Source organism: Petaurus breviceps, unplaced genomic scaffold, assembly GCF_028583685.1.
Source record: "Petaurus breviceps papuanus isolate PSGF00001 unplaced genomic scaffold, PetGlider_PUasm1.0 90740, whole genome shotgun sequence".
Taxonomy (NCBI): domain Eukaryota; kingdom Metazoa; phylum Chordata; class Mammalia; order Diprotodontia; family Petauridae; genus Petaurus; species Petaurus breviceps.
In genome coordinates, this window is record NW_027187330.1 from 12,185,574 (window position 1) to 12,198,832 (window position 13,259).

Below are 13,259 nucleotides of genomic sequence, written 5' to 3' on the forward strand. Positions count from 1 at the left end.
GGGAGAGAGAGAGAGAGAGAGAGAGAGAGAGAGAGAGAGAGAGAGAGAGAGAGAGAGAGAGAGAGAGATTATTATACTAAAAATATTGTCTTAAACACCAGTCTTCCCAAAAACAAATAAAAATCTTCTAGTCAAACTTTTTTTTAAACATTCATAAGATATTGTAAACAAGTCTTTGAATAAGCATAAGACTTTTAAGATGAGATGCAAAGCATCCATTAATTGCTCTTAATTCAAAATAGTACATCCTCTGGGATTCATGTAATAATGTAAAAGGCAAAGAGACGCCAACATCAAATAAAGAGAATAGCGCATATAGAAATAGAGATGTTCCTTCCATTATGAACCTTTCATTTTTCAGATCAAGAAATTAACCAGATTTTAATTGACTTGGCTAATGTCATACTGAAATCTGAGATAGAACTGCAACTCTCTTTCTACTAAAGCAGTAGCCCCAAGGCTATGTCAAAGGAATCAGTCAGCATAATCTATGCCAAAGAACAACTAGTCCACACTGTGGGCTTATAAAATTGGCCAAACCTTGTCCAAAGATTCCATTTCATCCAAATAGAAAGGGACCTTATTTCCAGCACTTGTAACTGCAGAGTTCTAGGGTTGATCTAATCAAGTGATGAGGGGAGGACAGGAGAACTATACATTTTACCAATAGCACTAGTGAAAGGAAAAAAAAGCCATGACAATTTTCCATGCTCCATGATTCAGAATAATTAATTTAATAACTGTGTCATATGATAAAAACAAATAAAGGGAAGGAAATGTGGATATGAATGATCACTGAAGCATAGAAAATTAAAGGAAAAAACAAATTACAAGTATAGTCCTGGGAATAAAAATTCAGTAGGATATATTTTTCTGATGCTAATTTGATTTCCTACAAGGGGGTGCTGGCCCATGAAGCTACAGTGCATATAAAAGTATTATTTATCTACATCTGTTGGACCTTGTTTATTGGCAGTTGGAATGTAACCCTTTGTCTCTGAAGACCTCAGAAACAACCACCTTCCACAACCCCACCATTGCCTTTGTACCCTGCAGCTCAGTCACTGGCCTGGCACAGGGCTATGTTGGTTCATTTTGAATGTTATTCTTACTAGAATGTATTCCACAAGCAGGGGTATTTTTCTTTTCCTTTCAAAACAGATAAATTATAATGGAATTAATGAACTGAGACAAAAGCATAAAACCTCCTAGCAGTTTCAGAACGTCTATGGTCAGTTAGAGATGATACAGGGAAGCTGAAGCTAGTGTTGGCTTTAGGAACTGATGGTCTGATTTTGTATAATCATATCCTCGAAAGACTGGCTTATTTATAATTATTTCTTAATATCAAGGAAAAAATAAAAAGATTTTACTTCAACATGTATGAGTCTTGTATTGAATGATATTAAATTCCTAAGTAACATTTAAATACATGTGTATAGGTATAGAATAATACCTCCTCAAGCTGATCTGATAGGTTTTTTCTGAGTGCAGCAAACTTAAGCCTTATCAATTTGCCTTCTAGTTTATACTTCTCAGATATTAGAGAAGTTGAGACCCTTTGGCCTCCCGTATTTACAATTCTAACTCATCTATCACAATGGCTTTGGTGTTTGTCTCCTTTTATGCCGCATTCCATTTTCCCCCAGCTCTGCACAGACTGAGCAGAGAACAGTGTGGGTCAGTGGATGGCCCTCGCTTACCGGCAGTGTTTATGTGACCCCGTCAAGGTTTCAATCACAAAGCATTCTCCTTCATTCAGACAATATGCAAGATCCTTGTCTTTGCACGGCTTAAAGTGCTCCGATCGTTCAGTGGAATATGTAGTCGTATCTGTCAACAAAAATGCACAGGGGAAAGAAATATACAGTCAGTATCTCATCAAAATCCAAGCCCCCTTTGCCAGACAGGTCCCATAAGCAATCATAGAATTATATGTTCTGACAGGCTTTCTTATATAAAAAGCATAAGATTATTCCATGGCACAACATGGACAGAAAGGCCAGTGTGCTGTCTCTGTTCATATAGGACCAGTTATGCAGAATGTGGTCACTTTATCAAAATGTCATACTTCTAAATTAAATTTTAATCATTAGGCTCACCCCAAGTATCTCCAGTTTAGAAAACATATTAACAGTAAAAGTAAATTATATTTTACTAAGGCTTTCTGAATCTGCTTTCATTAATTTAAATTTTAACAAATATGGTGCATGGAAATGGATACCTCTCTCTCTTTTTAATTGTCACTGCATGTTATAAAACATCTGATCAATGGATATTGTGACTATTCTGTGGCAATCAATGCAGATTCCTGGTTTTTTACTTACAACTCTAATTGGCTAATAGCAGAACCAATTATTCCTTCAGTGATTCTCTCTTTATTGCATAATTAAAATGCAAATGTTGCAAATACTGAAAGAGACTTTTATATATGAAGAATGCTGGATCTACCTATTTGACAGAATCAAATTATTGCTATTAGCTTTCTCTTGGGGGTAAAGGGGAAAATCTTCATTTTTCCAATCCAAGTCATTTCAAATCAGGAAGCATTCTCCTAACTTGTCCTAGGCATCAAGAATGCAAAGACAAAATAAACAAAAGAAAAAAAGAAAGAAATCAGCCTCTGACCTCAAGAGCATTCTACTTAGTACAAAGCAAGAAAGGATACAACATGTAAATAATAAAGCCTTTAGACCATCGTTTAAAGCAGCGGAAGAAGACACCAGCAACAGGGTGGTATGGGATAGTAAAGAAATTTCCTTATAAATAATATAAACTAATGCACATGGTCAGAGGCTTGATGGAACACAGGGATTCTAGGAGGTAGAAGAGCAGTACATTTTAGGCATGGCACAAGCTTGTACAAAGCCATGGAGGTGGGAAGTGAAATTGTGATTAGGTTATTTTGGCTAGAATGAAAAATTAGTGAAAAGACTTATTAAACAGTTGTTTGGTATATATCGTCCTGTTCATACCTTCTCTGATTTCTGCTTTGCTATCTACTTGAATAAATAGGTATCTTTGCTACCAGCTAAGTATTTTCATTGTGGAACTGGCATTTGTTAAGAAAGGGGTCTCAAACCTTAGATATAAAGCATGGAATTATGTCCCTTCTTCCAAGTAATGAAACAGTAATCGGAAGTTAGCTTAAACCTAAATAGTGCTTCTTAAACCCTCATTTGGAGAAGCACTGAAGGGGTCACAAGAAGAAAAAGTTTAAGAAGCCCTGCCTAGACTAATAATATTTAAAGGAGCAGATAGATATCATTCTATCCTAGTAACCCCTCTGTCAGCAAAGAGTAGTATGGCCAACTTCTGACCCCAATCTCCTGCTTCCCTTCCTGGGGAAAAAAAATAATAATAATAAAGCTCCTTTGCAGAAGGATTTGAGAAGAAGATACTAGAGATGTCTATTCTGCTCCCTTTTAGCAACAAAACAACATTATGTCACGTGTGGGGGATAGCCCTCACTACATATAAATGCTTATAATTATTTATATGCTTGTAGTTGTACTTATTGGGGCAGCCAGGTGGCAAAATGAATAAAATGCAAGCCTGGAATCAGGAAGACCTGAGTTCAAATTTGAACTCAGATACTTAGTAGCTGTGTGACCCTGAGCATGTCACTTAACACTTTTTGCTCCAGTTTCCTCATATATAAAGTGAACTGGAGAAGGAAATGGCAAGCCACTCTAGTATCTTTGTCAAGAAAACCCCAAACAGGGTCAGAGAATCAGACATGACTGAAATGACTCAAGAACAACAAAAACAAAAATAATACTGCCCTCACTCTTCTATCTCTTGAAATAAAATATATTCTCCTGAATGACAGAAATTATTTCTTTTTTATTTTATTTTGTTTTGTTTCGTATTGCTAGTGGTGGCTTGTTACACTAAATAAATACCTGTTGAATTGTTGTTAGAGCTAGATTGTGCAAGGCTGTAAAAGCTAATCCCTGACAATTGACCACCCTTACTGGAGAAGTAAAGAGGCATATATATGTATATACACAGAAAACCAGCTCTGGAGTCAGGAGGACCTGAGTTCAAATCCTAACTCAGACCCTTAACACTTACTAGCCATGTGACCTTGGGCAAGTCACCTAACCCCAACTACCCTCCAAAAAAAAAAAAAAAAGAATTTGAGTCATAGCCCATGTGGACTTTTTTTTTAAACTGTAATTAATTGATCAAGGCCTAAGAAATATACTGTGACATTCTGACAAGCATACAATTTAGAGGAAAAATTCAGAGAAGTATATGAAGTCTTATTAATTTTCATTATCCTCGGGGTGGCCAGGTAGCACAGTGAATAAGAGCACTGTCAGGATGACATGGGGATCGAATCCCAGGCTCAGACACTTGGTACCCACCCAGAAACACCTGGCCATATAATCTTGAGCAAGTTACTTAACCCCAATTACTTAGGGATGGCCAGGTGGCTCAGCAAGTAAGAGTGCCGGCTCCAGTGTTGGGATGACCTGGGGATCCAATCCGGGCTCAGATACTTAGCACCACAACCAGAAATAACTGACAGTGTAACCTTGAGCAAGTTACTTAACCCTGATTGCTTTAAAAAATAAAATTCATCATCCTACACAGCGAGCTGATTCAGTGGAAAAAGCATCAGGCAGGGAGTCGCCAGGAAAGCCAGGAAAAGCTGAGTTCAAATGTGGCCTCAGATGTTTGGCAGCTGTGTGACTCTGGACACATTATTTGACCCTGGCCTCAGCTTTCTTATCAGTAAAATAGGGATAATCACAACATCTACCTTCCGAGGTTGTTGTGTGGATCAAATGAGATAATTGTTAAATGCTTAGCACATAGCAATGTTACCCAAATGGAAACTATTATGGTTGTTGTTGTTATATCGCTGAAGGTTATAATCAGTGAATGCACTTTTCACAATATACTAAATATTTTCAAATGTCATGCCCACTTCTTATTGGATGATTCTGGAAGCACTACAAAGGGAGGGTTTAGTGATCATTATCATTAATGAAAATCTTACTAAATAAGCACTTTTTTCATAAAATAGAAAAGTATATTCATATTACTACTCTCTAATTAAAGCTGTCCCTAAGGAAGAGGTCATAGTTCATGCCCTTGGTCAATCATACAATGAACTGCCTTTCCTTGCTCCCTTCAACATATCTACACAGGAAGAATTTGGCTAAAATGGCCATCAAGAGCCGACTGGAAAAGGAAAATAAGAGGGAAAGAAACTAGGCAGCATTTAGCCTAAAGGGTAAGTATAGAAGAATGTATAGCTAGCCCTTTCATGTGATGTATTATGTGACTATCTTTCTCCATGCTGTCCTTATAGATGTAACACATTCCCTGACCTAGTCCCAGGGATATGCCTTCTTTTAGCAAGAAGCACCTCTTCAAGGGGGCGGCTAGGAGGCACAGTGAACAAAGCACCAGCCCTGGAGTCAGGAGGACCTGAGTTCAAATCCGACCTCAGGCACTTATACACAAAACACTAGCTGTGTGACATTGGGCAAGTCACTTAACCCCATCTGCCCTCCAAAAAGGAAAACAAAAGCACCTCTTCTTTAGATTCAAACTTAGAGATCCCAACAATGCATGAGGTCTTCATTATCAAACGTGTTTTTCTTTACATGAGAGAGAGAAAACTATATATAACTAGATAGATCAGTAGATATGGAGATATATCTAGCTCTAACCATCTATCTAACAAACTTCCATTCAGCAGTCCTTACATTACTGATAGGTTGCTTGAGACAGACAGAGATCATTAGATATAGATATAAAAATGACATATAGATCTAGTTATAACTCTATATAAAACTCTATACATTTATGTATGATTATATTTGCGTGTATGTGTTTGTGTGTGTAATCTTGATGTTGTGTTCCTAAAACCAATTGGGTACAAACAAACAAACAAAAAGGTACAATAAGAAGAGTATTGGAGATAAAAGAAGACTGCAGATCAAATCTGAGCACTCCCACTACTTTCTATGTAATCTTGAGAAAGATTCTTAATGTCTCTAGAACTCAGCTTTCCCATCTATATACTAATGGGTCTAGATTAATCTATTGATGTAAGTCAGAAATTTTGAACTCATATTATGGACCCCTTTAAATAGTTTGGTGAAGCCTCTGGATGCCTTCCTGAAACAAAGTATTTTTAAATGCATAAAATACATAGACTTATAAAAGAAAATAATTGTCATTAAATACTGTTGTGAAAATATCAAATAGTCAATTTCCCAGACTCCATAATATCATCCCTTGAATGTAAACACAAAAATCATCCCAGAAGCAGGAAGGCAATATACAAAAGCCTGCAGCAATTTTAGACAGATATTTAGAAACATGGAATATAAGACAGAATGTTATAGTAAAAAGGGAGCTGACTTTCAAGTCCTAATAGACATAGGTTCAAATCATGTCTTTGACATACTAGTTATACAACCTTAAGCATCTCAGGCAACTGTGTAAAGCCTATAATTTGTAAAATGAAAATGAAAAAAAAATTATGAATTTGTTTCATTATTGAACAGGAATCTCCTCACCAGGAATTTTTTTTAAAAAATGAAGTCACAGCCCCAAGTCACCCTCCACTGCTCCCATTACTTCGAAGTATCTGTAGACACAGAAAGTAAAGGCTATTTTTCCCTATCTTCTAAAATATAAGCTTTATGTAATAGGATGCCTGTTACTGATACCATGTCAGGAACTTTAATGGGTTTTCAATTTCTAAAACTGAAACTTCAGTGGTTTAATGCTCTCATGGAGAGACTTACTCTTCGTATGCCTACATAGCTCACCATAAATAGCCTGACACTGAGAGAAGCATAAATTCATGAAGTCTTAGAGATGGAAAGGACATTAAAGGCTATTGAGTCTGATCTGCATTTAAAGCAAACAACAGCTTCATCATTGTTTTCTAATTTACATGGATGTGTTTTCAACCAAATTGCTTACTATTTGAGATAGGTGATATTCTTTCAAACCTATTTTGATACATACTAGTTATGTGACCATAAGCAAGTAACTTCATACTTCTCTGTCTCAGTTTCCTCTTCTATAAAAAGATATGCTTCTACTCCCCCACTTAAAAAGTCATTGTGTAGAAAATATCCTATAAAGCTCATATCATTTTATGCGCAATATTTAGGATTAGTGTGTAGGTATTCATATAGTACATCTCTCCTATGTCTGCATTTTTCCACAGTAAATGTTTAAAATTCAAGGGCTCAAGCCAAGAAATTAGATATGAAATATAATGTACTCAACTGCTACTCTGATTGTTGCACTGCATTAATTCACTATCAGCTAACTTTTCCTTTAATTTCTTATTATCCATTTATTGATATTCACTGATCATTCTCACATGAACGGCTTAGTCATTTACATAACATACAACATAAAGAGTGAGATTCTTGTTTTATAATCAGCAATTTTAATGAGCTACAATTTCAGAGTGCAATACAATGGCAAGACAATTACGATCAATTAATTTCCATCTGACAATTGCTGTCTCTAGTGGTTGCCACACTGTGCTGTTGGTTGCTTTCTCCATTCATATTAGAGTATCTACTGAACATTAATAAGGCTGAGGGCATATGATAAATATTCCCAAGGAAAAAAAGAGAATATAAATTCTCTACTGAGGAATCAACCTTAAAATTCATTAATGTTTTTATCACCTCTAATTGTTGTTGTTGTTACTATTATTTTGGAAACCATATGTACCATTTTTAGGTGTTGTATATTGGAATTGAGGTCAACTTAATAATGAGGTGGCATTAATACTTTAAAAATGAAAAATTTTTATATATCACATTGTACTTAATCCTCCCATAGTAAAAAAGTATCCTTTTTCAATCGCAACTTTCATATGTTGGAAGGTATATCTTAGTGTCTCAAGGATACTGATATTTTACCATAATAATAATAATAATAATAATAATAAACTAAAAGACACCAGTGGAGAAGTGTGAAAGCCCTTTGAGAAGGAGTTTAAAACAATTCATTGAAAATTGAATGTCTGCTCAGTGAACTACATTGGACTTTTTGGGGGCATTCTCATGCCACCACACACTGAATCAGTCAATGTCTTTGCCAGTAGGCAGACTAATAAAAAGAGCCTACCTTTCCATATAGACCCAAGATTCTTATTTCTCTCTTAGGTAGGGATATCAAAGAGCAATGTTATGGAGGTTAGTGTTATACCTTAGTTATATTCAAATAAATAGGAGGAAAATGTGCTCTATTATCTTAGCTTCTTTAATACTGTGATGTAGAAATAACATGCATGAATTCAACTAAATTCTTGTGGCACCTATCATACATATATGTATGTATATATACACATATATACATATGTGTATGTGTGTGCATATAAATGGTGTGTGTGTGTGTTTTACAATTGCAATAATGAATTCTATGAGCTAGGTTGACATGCAGAATATGTATTTTTGTTCTTTTAACACTACTTCTGTAAGTCTACAAAGGGTACTCTCTTATTCTCATATCTTAGGATCAAATCATCCATCCCATTACCACTAAATTTCTATAAATTACATGATTAAGTCAAAGAATAGCAATCTGTGCCTTAATTGCCTTAGTTATCCTTTAAATTTTCTCTAATCTGTACTTATCTTTAAACACACAAACAAGAACTGCAAATAGTATTGCAGGTGAGAATCTTTGGTGATTTTAAAAATTTGTATTATTGGTTGTTCTATTTGGTTTCCAATATTCTTTATGATAGTCACCATTTCATTAAGCTTTTCATCTGGGCAAAAAAATAGATTGTAAAAAATATCGCAAGCAAAAATCATATTATAATATTAATTATAAGAGTGACTCTTGGAGTCCATTTCTAGCCTATAACTGAAAGTTTAAAGCCTATTTTATCATAAACCCAATAAAGATTATTTTCTCTTACCACATCTGTCACATTTGGCTGCCTTTACATTGTTTATAACATCTATGTCTATTTTTCATTTTGTGGGGTCACCACTGGTGACCTTCTGGCCCAATAATCATTTGAAACTGAAAGTTTCACATTATGATCAACAATTACCAAACCCCTCTCTAGAATTCAATCAGAATTCTTAAACTTAGTATTTAATTAATATTTGGTTCAGAAATATTGTTTGTTTCAGCAATGACCTTATTCAAAGTTATGGTAAGAATGCAGGTGACATCTAGGAATGTTCTAGAAGAGGAAAAAACAACATTTGAGAGACCCAGGAACATTAAGACAAAATGGAAAAAAAAGATAAAAATTATCTGTCCTCAAGGAGGTCATATTATAGTGATTGATTCTCATCAGAATGAAAAACTCCCAGGAAATCTAATCTGAAGACCTTCACAGTTTTCCCACTATTAGACTGAATAAACTCATCTACTTCAAAAGACAATCTGATTATGAGCCACTATCTTCCTTCCACATACTATCTTCCTTCCTAAGGACCAAAGCAACGAGTGTCTTTGCTGATCTCTTGACACCCCAAAATGTATCTTTTACACACACCCTGACAATCAAACGTCATCAATTCATCAAGTTGACTTTCTGTCATTTGGGGATTTTAAATGCCTACTACTTTCTTGGAGCTTTGTAAGGACCTTCCTTGTTTCTGCTTGTCTAGAGATAGTATTCGTTTCCTTCTGTTCCTTGTTGTCTGAGGTATCGATTAAAATTTTCACTGGATACTAAAGGTCCCACTGATACTATATGTTTGAGACTTCTGGGATTTATAAAGCATATTTATATAAATTGGATCGACTTTTCCATTTCCTTCATTATCCAATGGGGGAAGGGGAAAGGGAAGGAATATTTTTTTTTTATAGCTTCAATTTTCTTCAAGCACATGTCAACCTTTTGGACTATCCTAGGAATGCCTAGGTCAGTCTAAGTCTTGAGATCTTTTTAACACACATACAGACACACACACAAACACACACACACACACACACACAGGCTCACATGCCCAGGCCATTCTAAACAAAATGACCAGTTTAGACCCAGATAACATCTTTGTTCTTTGTGGCAGAATATCTGAGAGCCAGGAGCAGAGAGTCAATGCTGTGGTAGGGAAATCTACTGAGGAGGGTGGAAGAATGGATGTTCCCTAAACCAAAGTCCAAAATTAGGGATAAAATAAGGGGTTTTAAAAAGGGGGGAAGGATAAAAGCTAAATGCAGTTTTCTGCTAATTAAATTTCTACCATGAAGAAATTACTATTATTTCTCAAAAGTTAAATTTTCCAAGAAAAAGAGAGCAATATGAAATCCAAATTGGATAATTTTGATTATATTAAACTGAAAAGTTTTTGTACAAAAAAAAAGCCAACGTAACCAAGATTGGGAGGGAAGTGGAAAATGGGGAAAGAATTTTTCAGTCGATGTCTCTGATAAAATCCTCATTTCTAAAATATACAGAGATCCAAGTCAAATTTATATTAATACAAGTCATTCCCAATTGATAAATGGTCAAAAGATATGAAAAGGCAATTTTCAGAGGCAGATATTAAAGACATCTACAGGCATATGAAAACTGCTCCTAATTCACTATTGATCAAAGAAATACAAATCAAAACAAATCTGAGGTACCACATCTCACTAGTCAGATTGGCTAACATGACAAAACAGGAAAATGATAAATGCTAGGAAAGATGTGGGAAAATTGGAACACTAATGCATTGTTGGTGGAGTTGTGAGTTGATACAACTGTTCTGGAGAAAGTAATGCCAAGCAAAGGCAACTTCCAAGGTTCAGAATACCAACATAGTAACTCTCCATTTTATTCAGTGACAATTTAAGGCAAAACATTCACAGAAAAGAGAAAATCAAAATACAGCATTCAGGATTCACAAGCTCTGGGTTTCAACACTCAATCTAAAAACCAAGCCAATACAGGGGGATCTTTGAATTCCATTACTATTACAGAAAACAATTTGGAACTATGTCTAAAGGACTATAAAAATGTGCATAGCCTTTGATCCAGCAATACCATTTCTAGGGCTGTATCCAAAAGAGATCATACAAGTGGGAAAAAGACCCATATGTACAAAAATATCTATAGCAGGTTTTTTTATTGTGGTGGCAAAGAATTGGAAATCAAGGGGATACCCATTAATTGGGGAATGGCTGAACAAGTTGTGGTATATTAATGTAGTGGAATACTATTGTTCTATAAGAAAGGAGGAACAGACAGTCTTCATAATAACCTGGACTAATAACCTAAGACTTATAAAAAACTGATGCTGAATAAGGAGAACAGAACCAGGAGATCTATGTACATAATTGCAGACATATCATATTTGTAAAAGACTCATGATGGAAAAGATTATCCACAGTCAGAGAAAAAATACAGTCTGAATGCAGATTGAAGCAAATTACTTGTTCTCTCAAACTTGTTTGTTTGGTTTTTTTTTCCTTCTTTCTCATCGTATATTCCATTGGTTATAATTCTTCTTTACAAGTTGACGAATGTTTAAGGTGAAGGTATTTGTAGAACCTATATTGGGTCACATGCCTCTATGGAAGGTAAGGGAGGAGGAGAAGGAGGAGCGGGAGGAGAAAGTTTGTAACTCAAGGGTGGAACTGAATGTTGTAAACTAAAAGTAAATAAGTCAAAAGAAAAATTAAATTAAACTTCCCTGATAACCAACTAAGGTATGGAAAGAGTCTGTCACCTCTCACGACAATATCACCAAATCATTGGTGTCAAAGAGAGCAACCAATATGTTGTTTCAGCTATTGCAATACATAGATCAAACTGGATATAAACAAATATGTGAGTACATTGTAATCACCTAGCTACAGAATATATATTGATGTGCTATAAAGGGAAGAACACTGAACTATTCATCAAAAGACTAAGCTAATTTTTAGGTTTTGTTTAATTACTAATTATATCTTTTTGGGCAAATCACTTAACTTCTCAGTGTCTGTTTTAGCATCAACAACAATACTCCCATTTAAGCAACTTTTATGAAAAACCTATTATGTGTAACATATATTAGTAAGTTCTAGGGATACAGAAGTATTAAAAAAAACAGCCAAGCAAAGTACAAAGAATGCTGGATTTGAAATCACCAGACCTGTCTACAAATCCTGGCTCTGCTACTTATTAGCTATATGACCATGGACCTATTTCTTCATCTATAAAATTAGAAAGGTGGGGATAGATAATTTTTGTTAAAAATAATTTAATCAATATATTATTTTCAAATGGACTATTTTTCCCAATGCAATCCTGTAGATATTTTCTAGGTTTCCTTACAAGTCTGAATCTATAATCTTTACCCTTAATGAGTTTATAGTTTAAAGTAGCACAAATATGAGGTTGAGCATATAAAATGCCTAAGAATATGTTCAGTGTAAATAAAGAAAATTGTGAGAAGATCCAGGAAATTTGTCAGAGAAATGCTTGATATAGGAAAAAATATATGAATTAAAACTTGAAAATAGTTATAGAATTGAACAAATGGAGATTGAGTAAGGAAAAAAAATCTATTCCAAGGAAGACAAGGAGGAGTGATATGGTAGATTGGAAATGGTGACAACTTTGATCTCAGAGGGTCCAGGTTTAAATCCAGGCTCATCTATTTAAATCTGATGTGACTTTGGGCAAATCAACTTAACTGCTGGAATTCATTTGTAAAATGAAAGCATTTTGACTTCTAAGGTACTGTCCAGCTCTAAATCTATGAGCTTGTGAAGTAGTGAGGCAAAAACAAAAATAAAAAAAAAATGAGAGGAGGGACAAGGAAGGGTATGGTAGGAACATAAAATAAATGGAAGAGAATATGAGGTAATGTCAAAGAGAGAGGCAGAAACCAGATTGTGGATATACATTAGAGTCATAATAAGGACATAAAACTTTATTTCCTAGGTAATAGAGAGCCACGATATTTAAATAGAAGATAAACTTTATCAAAGCAAGTCATTTGGACCAAGTAATCTCTAACACCCCATACAGTTCTACAGCTTCCTAATTCCTTGGCTTCTTGATCATGTAGGTTGGAGTTTGCTTGAAACTGGACTCAATAATTTTTCAAGAAGTATAACATCAGGATGGGTAGGTGGCACAATGAATACAGCACCGGCCTTGGAGTCAGGAGGACCTGAGTTCAGATCAGGCCTCAGACACTTAGTACAAAAAATAGCTGTGTAAACTTGGGCAAGTCATTTAACTCCAATTGCCCTCCAAAAAGCAAAGAGGAAGAAGAAGAAGAAGAAGAAGAAGAAGAAGAAGAAGAAGAAGAAGA

At 35.1% G+C, this 13,259-nt stretch overlaps 1 protein-coding gene across 1 annotated transcript in view; it reads right to left on the bottom strand.

Annotated features, from left to right (window-relative positions):
* NRG3 (neuregulin 3) overlaps positions 1–13,259 on the bottom strand; it is a 1,209,945-nt gene that overhangs the window by 741,543 nt on the left and 455,143 nt on the right. The window contains exon 2 of the mRNA XM_069067316.1: positions 1,704–1,833. Coding sequence (XP_068923417.1) covers positions 1,704–1,833 — 130 coding nt within the window. The remainder of the gene's footprint in view (positions 1–1,703; positions 1,834–13,259) is intronic.